We start from the raw sequence: 17963 nt of genomic DNA, 5'->3' as shown, positions 1-17963 counted from the left end.
AATAGGAAACCCAGATACCTGTACGTATATCTTTTATACTTGGACCATAGAATACTGTGGAGATTACCCTGGCACTATTACAGTGCTCTCATTAACAAGTTGCTGGCCTATTTAAAAGTCATGTCAACATGTAAGTAAATTTTCACTTAAGCCTTTAAAAATCTGCTTACATTATAGAAATCAAATGCAACAGAAAAACAGACAATATAAACATGATCCAATGGTCCAAGTATAAAAGATATACGTACAGGTATCTGGGTTTCCTATTTGACGAGATATCTGTAAGCTGAAGGGAAAGAGAGAAGACATTAGTTCACTTGAAGGCTGGGCGGGCTGTGCCTACATGCGTGTGTGTGTGTGTGTGTGTGTGTGTGTGTGTGTGTGACATTTGTCTGGGGGTTGCAGTTACCCCAGCAGGTACGTACAACAGCTGGAGGAAGCCACAGTGCCCTTGCCTCCTCCACACGCTCCGCTTTATTCCCTTGAGGCAGAGTCTTTCACTGAACCTGGAGCGTGTCGATTTCAGCTAGGCTGGCAGCTTAACAAGCCCCAAGGATCCATGTTTCCCATGCTTTTTATGTGGTGCTGGTATCTAAACTCAGGTCTTCAGACCTGCAGTCAGGACTTTCCCCACTGAGCCATTTTCCCAGTTCCCAGATGTGTTTCTAAACATTTATCTTGTATATTAAAGACACTAAATTCTTATTCTTAGCTGTGGCATTTCTAAGCCACATTACAGTTGTGCCTTGATAAAGAAATAGCCTGACTCTTAACATCCATTTTAAGTCTAAGAGCAAACCAGAAGTGTTAAGCGTCTGTTCTTTCGGGTGTTTTTGGAACTATGCTCCAGAGCAAGGGCTCAACCCACTGTTTTAATTGAAATAGTAATATCCAGCATGAAGTGGGGAAGTAAAAGTCAGGACCTTTATCTTATGGGAGAATTTTGCACTATAATCCCCAGACCTAGAATATCACACACACAACTACAAACAGACATTTCTCCATTTCTCTCATTGTCTGCAATGAGTAAAAGCAAACTGCTTTGACATGTAAAGCATGCACACATATGTTCTTGGGTGGAGGGCAAGGAAGGGGTCTTAAGGGATTAAGGTCAGGGGCCCAAGTCACAAGAAGAGTACATGAATCAGTGAGCTTGTTTACATTATACACAGTACAATTTTGGTTGCAAGGTTGGTAGAAATCTTTAGTCCAGATTATGTCCATGTTGTAAAAGTCATCCCACCACTTAGTGGTATTACTAGGGGAGCTATCCATGACATCAGAGAATAAGAATGTCTTGGCTTTGCTTGCCCAGAGAGCCTGTGTGGACACCTATTCTTAGTTTTCCAAGAGGTCTGTACCAGATCTCAAGACTTTCAAGAAGTTAAAAACAACAGTAACGTGTCTTTAAAAACTGAACTATTTCTCAAATGATCTGGCTACATTTGCAGCTGGTTTCCTATAGCTGTCTGGTCACAAAGTATCAGCTACAAGGAAATGGGCATGAAACATTGATTGTCTAAACAATGTCATTTCTGAAATGGGAACATTTCTGGGAATTGGTAGGGAAGACCAGCCCTACAAATGTCCTGAGAGGACCCACCACTGAGAGGATACCCACTCCTAACAGCCCAGGCAATGAAATGTCTGCCTGCAGGTTTGCGGCTGGGCTCAGAGTACCTTCACTGGCAGTACAAATGGTAACTATCACATTGTGATCCAGATGTCACCATCCAGTTTACAAGGAAGCCCCGTGTTTTTGCCAGCCCTCAGTTCCTGACCTCACTCAAGAGCTCTCACTCAGACAAACTCAAACCACATCTGCAAGCAGGTCCAAAGAAGAGAACAACAAAGGGAATGTGAAGAAAAGGCCAGCTGGTATTTGGACCAGGGTGGTCATGAGGAAGTATCAGTGAGGGATGGGTCCCAGAAACCCCCAAGGACCCCAAAATCCACAGATGTTCAAGTCCTTCACATAACATGGTCCGGTATTTGTAAATGGACTGTGCGTATCTTCCTGTATGATCTGTAACATGTGTTCAACTTTTTGCCATTGCAACATGCAGCTGTCATCTACAAAGTTCATATTCAAGAACTTCACAATCAAGTTATAAGAAAAAAATCACAAAAAGTCTCAGGGTATCTTAAGCTATTGTTTGCGTATGTTTGTGATTTTGTTGGGTGACTCTCACGGTGCTCTTTAGCCATGTGCTGCCATGAGCTGGACCCACCCGCAACTCTATATCATCTCTAGATTACTATAAGTATCTAATAAGATCCAAATGTTACATGAATAGCTGTTACAGCGATATTTGAAAGGTGGGCTATGGTGGTATACACCTTCAATCCCAGCACTTGGGAGGCAGAGGCAGGCAGATCTCTGTGAGCCTGAAGCCAGCCTGGTCTATATGGTGAGTTCCAGCCCAGTCAGGGCTACAGCTTGCCTAATATGCATAAACCTGTGGGTTCCCCAGCACTGGGAAGAAGGAAGAGGAGGAGGGGGGGGAGGAGGAGGAGGAGGAAGAGGAGGAGGAGGAGGGAGGAGGAGGAGGAGGAGGAAGAAGAAGAAGAAAGTGTAATTATATGTAGTTCAGACTTGCCTTTTTTCAAAATATGTTCAAATTGTACTTGGTTGAACTTGTGGGAATGTTACCTACAGATACGAACTCCTAAATTACACACATGCTGTTTGAGGCTGCTGTAGGTCTGGGCAACTGGCCACCTAGATCTGCTCAGTTTTGTGTAAACAGCAGCACTGCATAACCACTTGCTCAGACCCTGGCCTCAAGTTCATACCTGATTGCCTGTTTCCCTTACCTGCTCAATGCAATCCTGCAACAGGGACAGCTTGGTCCCCTCAGCTCCTCTCCAGAGCGCATCCTCCAGCCTCTCCTCTCTCTTCTTCCATCTCTTCCCTCTTACCTCCTATCATAATAGGCCTCTGCCCACCTCTCATTCTGGTGCCCCCCCCCCAAGTTCTGGAAACCTTCCCATAGCTTCTTTGTGCTGGGAATAGATCTAAACTCCTCCTGTGACATGTAACTCTCCAACTTTACTTGCTGCCACTTAACCATGCGAAGCTGTTCCCTCCTCAGCACCTGTACCACCTTGTCCTTGCCTAGAACATTCTGCTTCCAGCTTCCCACAGAGCTGCATCTTGTCCTGCTCATGACGCAGGTGACAGTGCAACCGCAGGGCTTCTTCTGTCTGTCATCTGGAAGCCCGTCCCGACTCTGAACATCTCAAACCTAGACCATCTTCGCTCCCGTAGGCATCACCACACAGGTTCACTGCTCAATACTTTACCTGCTATCCCTTCCCATGGAGATGGGGCCCTGCTTCGTCCTGCCCACAGCAGTCTCCTCAGCACCTAGTAAGCCCTGTGCCCTCAATAAATATGTGTTTAATGAACTAGTACAAGCCCTAAATGAGCCCCAATCTGCAGGAAATAAATGCAGTACTTAAAGCAGGATTCCCCAAGCTGCTCCACGACCCTCCATCTGAGCTGTTCTGTGAGTGATTTTGGCCGACAAGATATGAGATCACTTTGTGTCTAATTCAACAGCATTTTTCAGAGCATAAAGATAAAATATCTAAGTAAACATGTATTTTTAGAAATCAGCCAGGTGAAAAAGTACATAAATGCTCAGGGGAATCTGGGGAGATGCAGAACGCCACAACATTGTTTTGGAGGGGGCACTAAAGGTTAGGGGAAGGAAGAGTGTTTTCCGCAGCGCGGAAGAACGTGATGCCAGAAGCCCCCCCCCCCTTCCAGAAGCAGCAGCCTGCTTCTGCAGCACACTCCGGAGTGGGTCTACGGGAACTAGAGAAAGGAAGAAAGGAGAAGTGACGACGGCGGAAGGGAAACCGGATCACACCGGTCTGTGGTACAGCCCACAGTGGGAGAGGAGAGACGGAAGTGAGGGCAGGGTGGCCACAGTGTCTCTGACTTCTCTGGAGGAGGGAGATGGAAGTATGCCAGTAGGGCGTGCCAGCAGGAGACAGGACAGGACGTCTGCTCATCCTGTGTGTCACCATGGCAAGAAGCTGATCTGGGTGACTCTAGAAGCCTGGGTGTCTGCGTGCTGTACAATGCCACCAAGTTGGACCAAATATCTGATTCAAAGCTTTCCTTGTTAAAAGCATCCAAGTTACTCTGTACCTCTGTAGCCACAGACGGCACAAGAGACCAGACCAGTTCTCTGATTGTGTGAAACACACAGCCTCTCATTTTATAGGTGGATATATATGATTACAGGGAAATAAACTAAGCTTTACAAAGGACAGACTGCCCATAGGGTCTGCAGACTGCCTGGCTCATCCAAGCAAGGGCTGAAGAAGATGTCAAAAAAGGAAGATAAACTACTAATACATCTGTCTAATCAGATGTGTTGAAATCATACGCCTTATCCTGGGTCTTTCCAAGGCCACTGCTCCCCCACAGCATCCAGACAGCCCTCTCACTGCACCCCATCCTGCCCCAGTCAACTGGGCTGCATTTCATTTGGATTAACCAACTCTTCCTGAGATAGAACCAGCTGGCTAAAGGCAGATCATGTCATGGTTGAGCCATAAAAGAGACAGACATAAATACTTACTAATTTCCTACTACGTTTGAATGAATTAGTATGTATGTAGTGTGGATATATGTATGTGTGTATATTATGTGAATATACATGTGTTTGTGTGCATATATGTATGTAGGTATACATATGCTCTGTGAGAATACCTATAAATTTGCATCTGTATTTCTGATTAGAAGAGCTGAGATGAGATTCAGCTTTTGGTTACATGATGAAGGGGATCCAAAAGGCTCAATCTTCAAGCCAGAAAAACAAGCTGAGTGCAAAAGTGAATTAAAATGGGGAGAACTCACAGTTCCTCTCCTTCCCTTCCAGTCTCTCTCTCCCTCCCTCTCTCTTTCCCTTTCTCTCTCTCTCTCTTCCTCTCTGTCTCTGAAAAAAATATGAGTGCAAAAGAAAATTAAAAAGGGGCTAACACTCACATTCTCTCTTTCCCTCTCTCTCTCTCTCTCCCTCTCTCTCTCTCTCTCTCTCTCTCTCTCTCTCTCTCTCTCTCTCTCTCTCTCTCTCTCTCTCTCTCTCTCTCGCTGTATAGCTCCTGGAACTCACTATGTAAATGAGGCTGGCTTTGAACTCACAGAGATGTGCCTGCCTCTGCTTGCCCAAGTCCAACGCCACACCCAGCCGCTTTCCCTTTTTAAGATGCCCTGTGACTGTTAGGATCACACACTGCTTTGTTTCAGGTGAACTCTCTTATATACTGAAAGTGTTGATGCTGTATTTCAACTTTAGAAATCCTCACTGTCAAAATCCAGTGATGCTGCTAATTGAAGAGGCCATTGGGCTTCGAGAGCATTGGCTCCAAGTACTTCATTTTCCAGAAGAGTTATAGGTCCAGGAAGACAGTCTTGGCACAGTAAGAAGCAAGGCAAGAATGTTCTGGAAGCCAAGCCTTTTCATTTCATATCTGGACTCCATGACATTGGGTCACCACCCTCCCTTGAGAGAGGGAGGAGGGCTCAGCGCATCCCTTCAGCTGCCGCTAATGAAGGTAGGACACTGTCATAGCCAGGATGGCACAGCCTGGAGATCTACAAAGAAGCCACACAGACAGAGCTGTTCTGAGCACAGTGCTGAGAGCCTGGGCGCAGATTCACGTCCTTCTGGTCTACTAGACAGCCTTTGCTTCCTTAGACTATTATTGATTTGGAAAGTTCTACAGCTTTTATCTCTCTGCTCCTCTAAGCATCATGAATGAGTTCTTCTCTCCCTCCGTCCCTCCGTCCCTCCCTCCCTCCCTCCCACTCTTCCTCTCTCTCTTTTCCTTCCTGTGCACACACATACACACTCTCTTTCTCTCCCTCCCTCTTGCTCTCTTTCTTTCATTCGATCCACTTCATCTAATTCATCCCACCCTTCCTTCTGAATAGCTTTATTAAATAATCACGTTTCTTTTTAATCTCAACTTTTAGAACCTCACGCTAAACTTTTTTTTCATCAACCAACTGTGCTAATATATTGATTAATGCAAACATTTCCTATATTTCCTTTTTATTGCATACTCTCTCAGGGGGGGGTAAAAGAATCATAAAGAGATACGTACAAAGAAGGCTGGATAAACAGGAACAGCGATACCACGTTGAGGTACCAAAACTCCTGGTTGTTTTAGTGCCTTATAGCACAGTAAGAGAACAACGTAGCGGGCAGATTTGACCATTTGCTCACCTTGCTTAATGGGTGATCAGACCTCCTGTCACCCTCCAGAGACCAGGAAGTCTTGATCAAGATACTTAATAGGAATCTGGATCTCCACCCACTTGGAGGGGCCTCATCTGGGCTCTGGAGTGATGGCATGCAGAGATCTGTCCCAAACCTATTGCCTGTCATGGTTTCTTTTTTGAACATCCACTTAAAGAATGTTCAAGCCGTGAGCACTGTTGAACACATTTTTCTCCTATTATGGAAAACTGATGTAGCTGTAACTGGATCTTGCCTTACTGAAAAGAGCAAAGCTTTCAACAGATGATCTTGAAGAGAGTCAACAGGGTAATTTCTAGTCTACCTGAAAGCTAAAACTGGATCCCAGATATTTCAAACTCTGTTATTTTACAAATATAAAAATATGTCCAACAATTCAGCTTGGGTGGGAGAGGGTGCAGAAGAGCTGGTGTGCTCAGCCAGGACGTGGCTTCCTCCCTGGGGCCTGGTACCATGACCCATGGAAGGCAAAGCCCAGTGGGGGACTTCGAATGATGCCTAGGGAGACCTCTCTTCCACCCTCAACCCATTCACATCACACATGGGGATCTCACAGTCAGTGGCTGGACAGAAGGGGCTCACCATGTACTCGCTGACATCACGGCTGAAGCCAGAGGCCTGCTGGCTTTGATAATACTCCAACTGCTTTTCTGCCAACTCTACCCGTTGCAGTAGATTCTCAATAAAGTCCTGGAGCCTTGCTTTCCCTTGAACCTCCTTCTCAGCAGCTGCTTCCAGGAAATGGTTGAACGTAACAACTTCTCTGCAGGGAGAAAATATGAAAGCAAAAATAATCCTGGAATTAATTCTGTCAACACATACCAAAAGATGCCTACTATGCATCGGTTTTGGGCCCAGGAAGTACAGTCAGAGAAATGAGATTATGTTTTGATGATTATATATGATTACACGTTGACAGAGAGAGTCACCATAAATAGTAAGAAATGAACACATATGTCAAGAGTTGATAAGTTAACAACACTGAAATTGGGTACAAGAGACAAAGTGACAAAGGAGGACATGGGTGACTGGTATTCAGAGAGCAAAGCCAAGATCAGTCTTTCTGAGGGAGACACCTGAAGGAAATCCTGAGAAATAGGCCATGTAGATATCTGGAAGAGTAAACAGATACTCCAGTGGCATGTAGATGGGTCTGAGCTGCTGCCTGGGTGACTACCCAGAGGAGGAGGCAGAGAGCCTCATAGGTCACTGTAAGCATCCCAAACTTCCTAACAAATTTGATGAGTGAGCCCTGGGTGCCACTGATGCCAGTTTTGACTTAGATTTTCAGTCTGTTGAGGGAGAAAGTTTGCACAGAGGGAAATATGGACACCATACCCTTGTCCAAAATGTTTTCCTAAGCTAAGAACCAAACATCCCAAGCAGGAACCTTGAGGCCAACCCAAGGACAGTTGGGAACACCATCCTAACAAGGACAGATAGAGGGGAGCAGCAAGCAGGTTGCAGTCTCCGAAGTAGCTGGGCAAAATATTTCAATCAGTGCTTCTCCATTTACATAATTCAGTATAAATTCCCAAGTGCATAACGTTTCTAGTAAGTTCGTTATCATTTTGTACTTTGCAACTGTTTCCAGTGGAAGTATGAAAATTATGCTTTTCTGATTTATAAAATAGATAAGCTCTTTATAAAGAGTTAATACAGCACATTAACAATACAGGGAGGTGCAGGTGGAGCCTCATTTTGATGAGTATCTCTTTATAAACGTGGGCACACCTATATGCACCCCCACCCCCATACACAGAGTTCTCCTCCTTACCTTCCTCTCCCCTCCCAACTCCCCTTCCCCACACCCTTCCTTGATAGCTATCAGCACAACCAAAAGATACAAATTATCGTTGCTATGGTGAATTCCGCATCACCTTGTCGCTTTTACTTACCAAGAAATCTTGAGTGTTTTTCCAATTGCCTCTTTTTGCTGTTCCCACCCCTCTTAGGGGAAGGAACTCTGTCGTCTCACCACCTTTTGGCTACAGCATCTCCTTATTGTTACTTCCAAACTCTCGTACCTTCAAAGGAGTGACCTCTCATTTCTCTGGTCACGTTCAACTTAGAGTCAAGAGGAGTCTTCGATCACTATCCATCCACCTCTTTCAGTATAAATGAATGACCTCTGATTGTGTGTGTGTGTGTGTGTGTGTGTGTCTAACCTCATTCAGTTGTTCCAAAAAGCAAATTAAATTGATTGCCTACTGTTCCTTCTCAACTTCTGCTTGACACTTATTTCTCTCTGGGCACCCTCCCGACCCACCTGAAAATTTTTAGAAATTAAAAAAAGAAAAAGTGGCCACACATACACTGTGTATAAAACAACTCACATATATCTGCCAAACCTTGGAAATAATAAATTTATAGAAACAGAGAACAGACGAAGTTGAATCATGATTCACTCAAAAACACACTCTTGATAAGGGCTCCCTTATTCCACTCCCTGTCCAAAATCAAACATGAACTCGAATCCCATAATAGCGCCATTATTTTTAGTAGCTAAGAAAGATCCACACAAGGAAAAGAACAGTCCTTTTGGAAAAGTGTTCTCTTTCATCGTCAAGTTTCAGGTTCATTTCCAGAAGTTTCCCTGAGCCCTCAGCCGCCGGTGTGTACTTTCCACAGGCCTGGTTGTTCAGGACAGTGAGGGGAGCCAATTTTCAAACTCCATTGTCAGTCTGCAGGCTCTCCTGCTAGGAACCTTCCCAGACATACTCACCAGTGTGGAGGAGGTGGTGGGCCGTGTTCTCCCACAGAGCCTTCACCCCGCCACCACACAAGCCACAGGGGACCAGTTGTGTGACTTTCCCATCGCATCATAAGATCACTGCATTTGGGAACAAGTCTCTCTGTGACAAACAACCCGACAAGCATCTTAAGGAAGAGTTTGTTTGAACTCACAGTTCCAGAGGACAGTGCATGTTGGTGGGGTCGTCATTGTGAGGGGGCTTGAGGCAGCTGGTCACATGGCCTCCAGTCAGGAAGCAGAGAGATGAATACTCACTTTCTCCTTTTTATTCAGTCCTAGGCCCCAGCCCATGGGGTTGTGCTCCCATGTTAAGAATGGTTTTCTCACCTCAACTAACCTATCTGGATAATTCCTCACTGGCAAGCCCGGAGATTTGTTTCCATGGTGATTCTAAATCCTATCAAGTTGTCTATCAAGGTTAACCAGCACAAGGACTTTGACTGCTGTTCAGGATTCCAGCAAATAAAGGAGACCCAATGTGAATGCGGTGAATGTGTGGATGCATAACCAGATCTCGAGCTGGATGTCCTAATTAACTAAAAGATCATCTGGTTCCTGGTTTCCTTTTCTAGAACAGTCTTGGGTCCTGACCCCATGAATAAACCACAGGCACCTCCTACTGGAGTCAGAGTGTCATGAAAAATGGATGCCTCTTTTTTACTCTCAAAAAAGACCTTCACACTGACTTCCCTTCCCAAAGGAAAGCTCTAGTGAGTTATTTAAATTTCATTTTACATTACTGATTTATGAACCTCTTCAGAGGTATATGAAATGATAAAAATACCTCCAGCTAAAAATAGTCTAACTATTGATCACACAGCATCTCAGATAGTCTGTAATGTCAGCTATGAGGCAAATCTAGAAGCAAGAGTCAGCCCCCTCCGGGCACAAAGAGCCTAGCTAGAAACTTAGATGCCAGAGTGTGGTCCTGTGCTCCCCGGGGGGCACACATGCCTGACTCTGTACCTGCCTCATCCTTGTCTCTGCTTCTGGGGGGCTCTTTTTACCTCACTTTCCTTTGTGTTTTTTTGAATGAGCCAACATGTTCCTCATTAAGATTGGGGGTGGGTTGGGAGAGGGTGGTACCTCAGTGGGCAAAGTGCCTGCCACAACCTTGAGAACCTGACTTTGGACCTGTAGAACCCACATAAAAACTGGGTCCAGTGATGCATCTCTGACCCCACTGCGGGGCCGAGGCATGGAGATACAAATCTAGACAGCTGTGTCTCGGGACTGCTGAGTGCCAGGCTCAATGGGAGATCCTGTCTCAAAAAAATGAGGTAGGGAGAGCTGGAGGAAGACTTCTGATATCTACCTCTGGCCTCCATGTGTGCACACATATACATACATGTGCACACAGCCACTCAAAAACATATATACGTCACACAGATTTTTTTTCTAAAAAACCCAAACCTCTAGTGAGAAAATCAAATTATTCTTATCGGTTATAAACAAATTAACACTCCATTCTAAGTTCCTCGGGTAAGGTGGGGAAAGAGGGGTGTGATGGGGAGAAAGGGAGGCCAGGAAAAGGCCCTGGATTTCCCACTTTTGCCACATGCTATCCATAAGAAAACATGCTTGACATCTGGTTTAGTCTCTATTAGTTCCTAAGTCTGCAGGGGACAGACTCATTTATAGAAATGAACTAAGGGCTGGAGGCTCTTCTGCTGCTAAGAGCACTTGTTGCTCTTGCAGAAGACCAAGTTCATTTCCAGCACCCACATGGCAGCTCACAACCATCTATAGCTCACTCCAGTTCCAGAGGATCTGCCGCCCTCTTCTGGCCTCTAGGGACACTGCATGTACATACATTCAGGTAAAACTCATATACAAAGAATAAATAAATCTTAGAATTAAAGTAAAGGCGGGAGCCCCTCTCCCCCTGTGGTTGCTGCTTTTCACGCATGTCTTTTGCTCACTTCCTCGCTGGGTAACAGCAGGGACATGGTGCTATCTATTCACTACCTTAGCAGACCCCAAAACAGGAATGGCTTCAATGAACAGTCAAATTTGCCTGTGTGGGTGGGTATGTATGTTATATGCATATCTGTGTGTACAAGTGCACATACCTGTGTTTGCACAGAGGCCAAGCAGGATGTCAGCTGTCCTGCCTTGTTCCCTTCAGACAGGATCTCTCACTGAACCTGGAGTCAGGCTAGTGGCCAGTAAGCCCCAGGGATCCTCCTGTCTCCATCCCCCAAGAGTGCCAGAGCTACAGTCACACATGCAGCCACACTGAGCTCTTACATGAGTGCCAGGGCCCTCACGTTGTCTCACCTACTGAGCCTACTTCCTGCCGTAGCCTTGCCCTTTTGAAGTCAACATTCCACAGCCAGTTCTGTGCAATAACCAACACCGACACAGGCATCACTGGCTTGGTCTGTTCCTCTCATCACACCCTGAGTATCGGATGTCATTTTCCCTCTGGTCCGTAAGCACCCAGAAGGCAGGAATTTCACCTTGCTGACCACTGTATGATCAGACTACACAGCAGAACCTGACAGTCCGCGGGCTCTCAGGAAACATTGTCTCCTTCAGGCCTCTGGGCTGGAACATGGCAAACAACACAGGGAGGGGGAAAACAGATTCTATCTAGTGTATCACAAAGCACAGGATGGAAATTAGAGATGGAATCAGAGGCCCCTCACCTGCATCAAAGGCGGGCAGTGACACATGCCCTGCCCTGACTGGGCAAGGACATCCGGAGAGTCAAGCTGAAAGCTCCGGATGGAATTTAAAAGCTCTGGGCTGGGTATTCATGGCCTTGCTGATGATGCCACCAGATCCCTGTTCCTAACACCTCCGATGCCAGCTGACACTCTCTTTAATCACATTAGAAAAATAAATGATATCACCATAGCAGCCCTCTCAAAATAGCAAAGAAGCCAGCTATTCCAAAATGGGCCATGCTCAGGATTACGTAAGTCTTCATGCTTTGGGCAAACGCTGCACTTTCAGAAGTCTAGCAAGGTCACTGCGAACCTCGGCAGGGAGGCGGGAAAACTGGGTTTCAGGCTCAACTTTGCTACTGAATTTCTGTTCCCACGCAAGTCAGTCTCCAGCTCTGGGCCTTAGTTTAAGTACCTGTCAAATGAGAGTCCCCTCCTGGAGGGGACACAGGGTGCCCTCCAGTTCTAAGGTCACAGATGGTGTGGTGTACCCGAGGCCTGAAAGCCCACAGAGCTGACCTTTCATTGTCCCTGTCCCCTGCTCATCAAAGCGAAAGCCACCCCTCCTCCTGCTCCTTGGGTGTGGCCTCCCTAGGTAGAAGGCTCTGCTCTTTAATGTTTTATCAACCTGAAATTGTAGCTTCCACTTAAAAACTTGCTAAAGCTACCCTGCAGCCAAGCATGGTGGCACACACCTGTAATTCCAGCCCTGGGGAGACTGAGGCAGGAGGATTGTGAGTTCAAGACCAGCTTGGGCTACACAATAAGACCCCGAATAAATTTTCAAAAAAAAGAGGAGGAGGAGATGGGGAGGCTGTTCATTTCAGTCAGTAAAGTGAGAACCTAACTTTGATGACCAAAATTCGCTTTTTTCAAAAAAATGGGGGAGCTGGAGAGAGATGGCTCACTGGTTAAGAGCACTGGATGCTCTAGCATAGGACCTGGGTTTGATTCCCAGCACCTACATGGTGGGTAGAAATCATCCATAACTACAGAGTCAGGGAATGTGACGCCCTCTTCTGGACTCTGCGGGTAATACATGACACAGGTGCACTTACATACATGCAGGCAATACACTCATACACATAAAATAAAAATAAACAATTCAAAAGAAAAAATTTTTTTTGATGTCATTTTCCCTCTGGTCCGTAAGCACCCAGAAGGCAAGAATTTCACCTTGCTGACCACTGTATGATCAGACTACACAGCAGAACCTGACAGTCCGCGGGCTCTCAGGAAACATTGTCTCCTTCAGGCCTCTGGGCTGGAACATGGCAAAAAACACAGGGAGGGGGAAAACAGATTCTATCTAGTGTATCACAAAGCACAGGATGGAAATTAGAGATGGAATCAGAGGCCCCTCACCTGCATCAAAGGCGGGCAGTGACACATGCCCTGCCCTGACTGGGCAAGGACATCCGGAGAGTCAAGCTGAAAGCTCCGGATGGAATTTAAAAGCTCTGGGCTGGGTATTCATGGCCTTGCTGATGATGCCACCAGATCCCTGTTCCTAACACCTCCGATGCCAGCTGACACTCTCTTTAATCACATTAGAAAAATAAATGATATCACCATAGCAGCCCTCTCAAAATAGCAAAGAAGCCAGCTATTCCAAAATGGGCCATGCTCAGGATTACGTAAGTCTTCATGCTTTGGGCAAACGCTGCACTTTCAGAAGTCTAGCAAGGTCACTGCGAACCTCGGCAGGGAGGCGGGAAAACTGGGTTTCAGGCTCAACTTTGCTACTGAATTTCTGTTCCCACGCAAGTCAGTCTCCAGCTCTGGGCCTTAGTTTAAGTACCTGTCAAATGAGAGTCCCCTCCTGGAGGGGACACAGGGTGCCCTCCAGTTCTAAGGTCACAGATGGTGTGGTGTACCCGAGGCCTGAAAGCCCACAGAGCTGACCTTTCATTGTCCCTGTCCCCTGCTCATCAAAGCGAAAGCCACCCCTCCTCCTGCTCCTTGGGTGTGGCCTCCCTAGGTAGAAGGCTCTGCTCTTTAATGTTTTATCAACCTGAAATTGTAGCTTCCACTTAAAAACTTGCTAAAGCTACCCTGCAGCCAAGCATGGTGGCACACACCTGTAATTCCAGCCCTGGGGAGACTGAGGCAGGAGGATTGTGAGTTCAAGACCAGCTTGGGCTACACAATAAGACCCTGAATAAATTTTCAAAAAAAAGAGGAGGAGGAGATGGGGAGGCTGTTCATTTCAGTCAGTAAAGTGAGAACCTAACTTTGATGACCAAAATTCGCTTTTTTCAAAAAAATGGGGGAGCTGGAGAGAGATGGCTCACTGGTTAAGAGCACTGGATGCTCTAGCATAGGACCTGGGTTTGATTCCCAGCACCTACATGGTGGGTAGAAATCATCCATAACTACAGAGTCAGGGAATGTGACGCCCTCTTCTGGACTCTGCGGGTAATACATGACACAGGTGCACTTACATACATGCAGGCAATACACTCATACACATAAAATAAAAATAAACAATTCAAAAGAAAAAAAATCTATTAAAAAGTTGGGTATGGGGGTGCTTGTTTGTGATTCCAGGGCTAGGGAGTAGAAAGCTGAATCCCCAGGCTCACTGGTCCTCTAGCTAGTCTACTTGGCAAGTTCCAGGCCACAGAGCCTCCCTATCTTTAAAAAAACAGTGGACAGCACAGAAGGAACATCCTTTGAAATTTCCCTCTGGCCTCCACACATATGTGCACACATGTGCAAATGCAGCTGCTTACATATGCCCACCCCACACATGTACACACACACACACACACACACACACACACACACACACACACACACACCTCAGTGCAACTAGCCACAGAACCAGTTTGCACATAGCACGTTCACAGGTGAGCATTACTCCTCCTGCATACATACACTAGGGAAAATGACAAAGGGTTAGGGGCTGGAGAGATGGCTCAGCAGTTAAGAGCATTGGCTGCTTTTGCAGAGGACCCACACTCGAATCTCAGCATCCACATGGCTGTTAACTGCTGTCCTAACTCCAGTTCCAGGGGGTCCAACAACCCTCTTCTGACCTCAGTGGGCACAGCACAACATGGGTTCATTTACACACATGGAGGCAATACACTCATACACATAAAAAAAATATATATTTTTTTTAAAAATTCACCAGATGGACAAGTAGTAGGGAATGGCTGGGGGTGCCGACAACACAGCAGACAGTAGCAGGGATATCAGAGTATAAGGGCTCTAGTGGTGGGAGAGAGGCTATGGGAGGGTGTTATCTGGGAACTGGGTGAAAATAAATAAATAAATAAAATAAAAATAAAAAATAAATTAAAAAAACTCTTCCAAATATATATATACAAAGTATTTTATCTTTCCAGATACTCCAGCACCACACTGGGCATATCATGAATGCTCCAATAGCTCATTCCAACCTTACCGGAAAAGGAGTGTATAACAAATCTAGGGCTACTGTAATTACCCTCAATTTCTCCACACCCCAAGAAACCTACCGAGAGACTATCTGACTCCATCCCTCTGAGGATCCCTTACTGAGTGAGAGGTAGCCCGGATTGATTTCCCTGATTAGAGACAGTGCTACCAGCAGTCAATAAGTAAACATGTCTCTCAGCAGGGCTTTTAAAGTCACTGTGAGTTTGTGAAGGTGATGAGCAACTTCTTTTTGGGGTTTGCACTCCAAAGCCTTTAGATAGATACCCTTCCAAGGGGCATAAGACAACAGCACAAAATATTGCCAATTCAAACCACCTCTCTGCATGGACCACATGACTCCTATAAACTGAGTCATCACAGCCTGAAAACTGCTTTGTTTTGTTTTTGAGTTTGTTGCTGCTGTTGGTGTGAGACACGCTCTTATGCTGTAGCCCAGGCTGGCCTGGTATTCTAATTTCCATTCTGTTGCTGTGATAAAAATACCTCTGACCAATTTAGGGACCCACCTTATTCAGCATATAATTCCAGATCACAATTGGTCTTTGAGGGAGGTTAAAGCAGGAATTCAAGGCACAAACTGGCAGGCCTAATTGCTATTCCACACAGCATTACCTCTGACCAAGAAACACACAATTCACAGCCAAGAAGTCGAGCAGGAACCAGGGAGGCTGATGCTTGCTGGCTGGCAGACAGGCTTATGCTGGCTAGCTTTCTTTCACAGTTCAGGCCCACTTGCCTAGGGGATGGTGCCACCCACAGTGGACTGGATTATCCTACATCAATTACCAATCAAGGCAATCCTCCACAGAACATACCCACGGGCCAACCTAATGTAGGAAATTCCTCAACTGATGCTCCCTTTCCAGGCAGTGTCAAGTTGACAAGTTAACTGCAGCTTCCAGACTGCCCATCAGAGCAGCAGTCCTCTGCCCCAGCAGATGCACCACCACATCCAACTGGCCCTATAATCTTTTATTTTGGTTTCAATGAAAAGGATTTTTAAAATTCAAAGAGAAAATCCACACACATATGTGAATGCTGAATATTACATTTGACCGATAAAAAGAAAACCTAATCTTCTGTTTCGTACATTACCCAGATTTAAGTCAGTTTCAAATGAGACAGTAATCACCTATTTTCTCTCACAGATGAGGCTTGAGCCTTTTCCCTCAAGCCTCGAGAGCCCATATAGAGGACTTTGTAGGAAGTACAGTTTCTGGAATTTTCCTTGCCCAACAGGGGTCTTCCTGATCAGAAAGGCCACCTCTCTGTGAGGGGAGGTACAGATCCCCAAGAGAATGCTGAGTTTGGAAGGCTCCATTTGGTGGACAGCTGACTCTGTGTGCCCATTTAGATGGGGGGCAGGGCAGGGCAGGGCAGGGAAAGAAGCACTCTGCAGACACTGAGGGACAGAGGTCCTGTCTTTGTTTCTCTTTGTTGTGTTTTCAGACCAAGAGGCCCAGTGTCCTTCCTGGGAACAAGCCTCTTTCAGTCTCGTCTCATATACACAGAATGTGTTTATTTGAGGCTTGAATACAGAAACTGGCAGCACGGTCCCAAATGAATGCTTCAAGAAAAATGGGGATTTTATGTTTGAAAGTTTAAGGAAATTTCACTATATTAATATTCCAAGTGGTTTTTCTTTTTTAAACAAATATTGCTTTCTTTTCTGTCTGCCCAACTGAAAGTCAGTTCATGTCAAGGGTGCAGCTCAGAGGTCAGGTGCAAGCTGCATGCATGAGTTCCTGGGTTTAATTCCTAGTACCATAAATATACCAGTTTATAATCCACAAAATTATGAGCAAGGATGTAGAGGGTGTTAGCTGGGGCATGACATTTGACACAAGGAAAATAGCACAGAGCACTCTGTGTTCAACAGTGAACTAATCATGGCCCATCCAAATCAAAGATTACTATGCAACCTTCAAAAGGAACGGCCTAATTCTGCTTACTGCACAAAAGATGCCCGAGAGAGCATGTGAAAACAAAAAAGCTCCAAGGGCAGAAAGTGTGTGTCCTGATTCCATTAGGAGAAACAACAAATGTGCATTTAAGTCATATATGGTTGTGTGCACACGAAGTAGGTATCGAAGGATGCTAAACTTAACCATGCTACCTCCTGAGGGTGGGGTGATGGGTGCTTCGAGAGGATAGAACGCACACTGTTTTATCTGGTTAGCATTTCGTTTACAAGCTGCTGTTTCTCATTTGGTGCTCAGGTGACAGTTCAGAATGAACCAACATAGCATCATTATTAATCCACAGATGAACCACTTTTACTTAATTTGTTATTTATTTTAATATTAAAATTATGTATATATGTGTATGTCTGTGTATGGGTTTGTGCACATGAGTGCAGTGCCCACAGAGGCCAGAAGAGGGCACTGGATTCCCTGTAGCTGGAGTTACACCCATCATGGGTTCTGGGGATCAAATTCTGGTCCTCTGGAAGATCAGTACGTGCTCTTAACTGCTGAGCCATCTCTCCATCTCCTGTTTGTTTGTTTGTTTGTTTGTTTGCTTGTTTGTTTGTTTTGAGACAGGGTCTCAGGTAGTCCAGGCTGGTTTCCAACTCCCTATTATCTGAGGATGACCTTGAACTCCTGATCCTCCTGCCTCTACCTCCAAAGTGCTAGAATTACAGGATTACAATGGGTACCTACCATGCATAGCTTTAAGAGTGCTGGGGATCAAACCTAGGGCTCTGTGCATGGTAAGCAAAGACTCTACCAAATGAGCTACATTTCCAGCCACTAATCAGTTACTTTTCATGATAAAGCACTGGTTAAGTCCACCATCCCAAATCGAAGTGAATCCTTGAGAATGGCC

The 17963-nt window shown here is 45.6% G+C and overlaps 1 protein-coding gene across 1 annotated transcript in view; it reads right to left on the bottom strand.

The window, feature by feature from the left end:
* Znf365 (zinc finger protein 365) overlaps nucleotides 1-17963 on the bottom strand; it is a 26033-nt gene that overhangs the window by 1500 nt on the left and 6570 nt on the right. Inside the window, exons 3-4 of the mRNA XM_008837301.3 lie at nucleotides 6864-7044; nucleotides 249-286 (exon numbers count right to left, since the gene is read on the bottom strand). Coding sequence (XP_008835523.1) covers nucleotides 249-286; nucleotides 6864-7044 — 219 coding nt within the window. The remainder of the gene's footprint in view (nucleotides 1-248; nucleotides 287-6863; nucleotides 7045-17963) is intronic.

This window comes from Nannospalax galili, unplaced genomic scaffold (assembly GCF_000622305.1).
Source record: "Nannospalax galili isolate Female #2095 unplaced genomic scaffold, S.galili_v1.0 scaffold178, whole genome shotgun sequence".
Taxonomy (NCBI): Eukaryota; Metazoa; Chordata; class Mammalia; order Rodentia; family Spalacidae; genus Nannospalax; species Nannospalax galili.
Note: the sequence above shows the minus strand (reverse complement) of the source record. Positions and strands in the feature narration are given on the sequence as shown.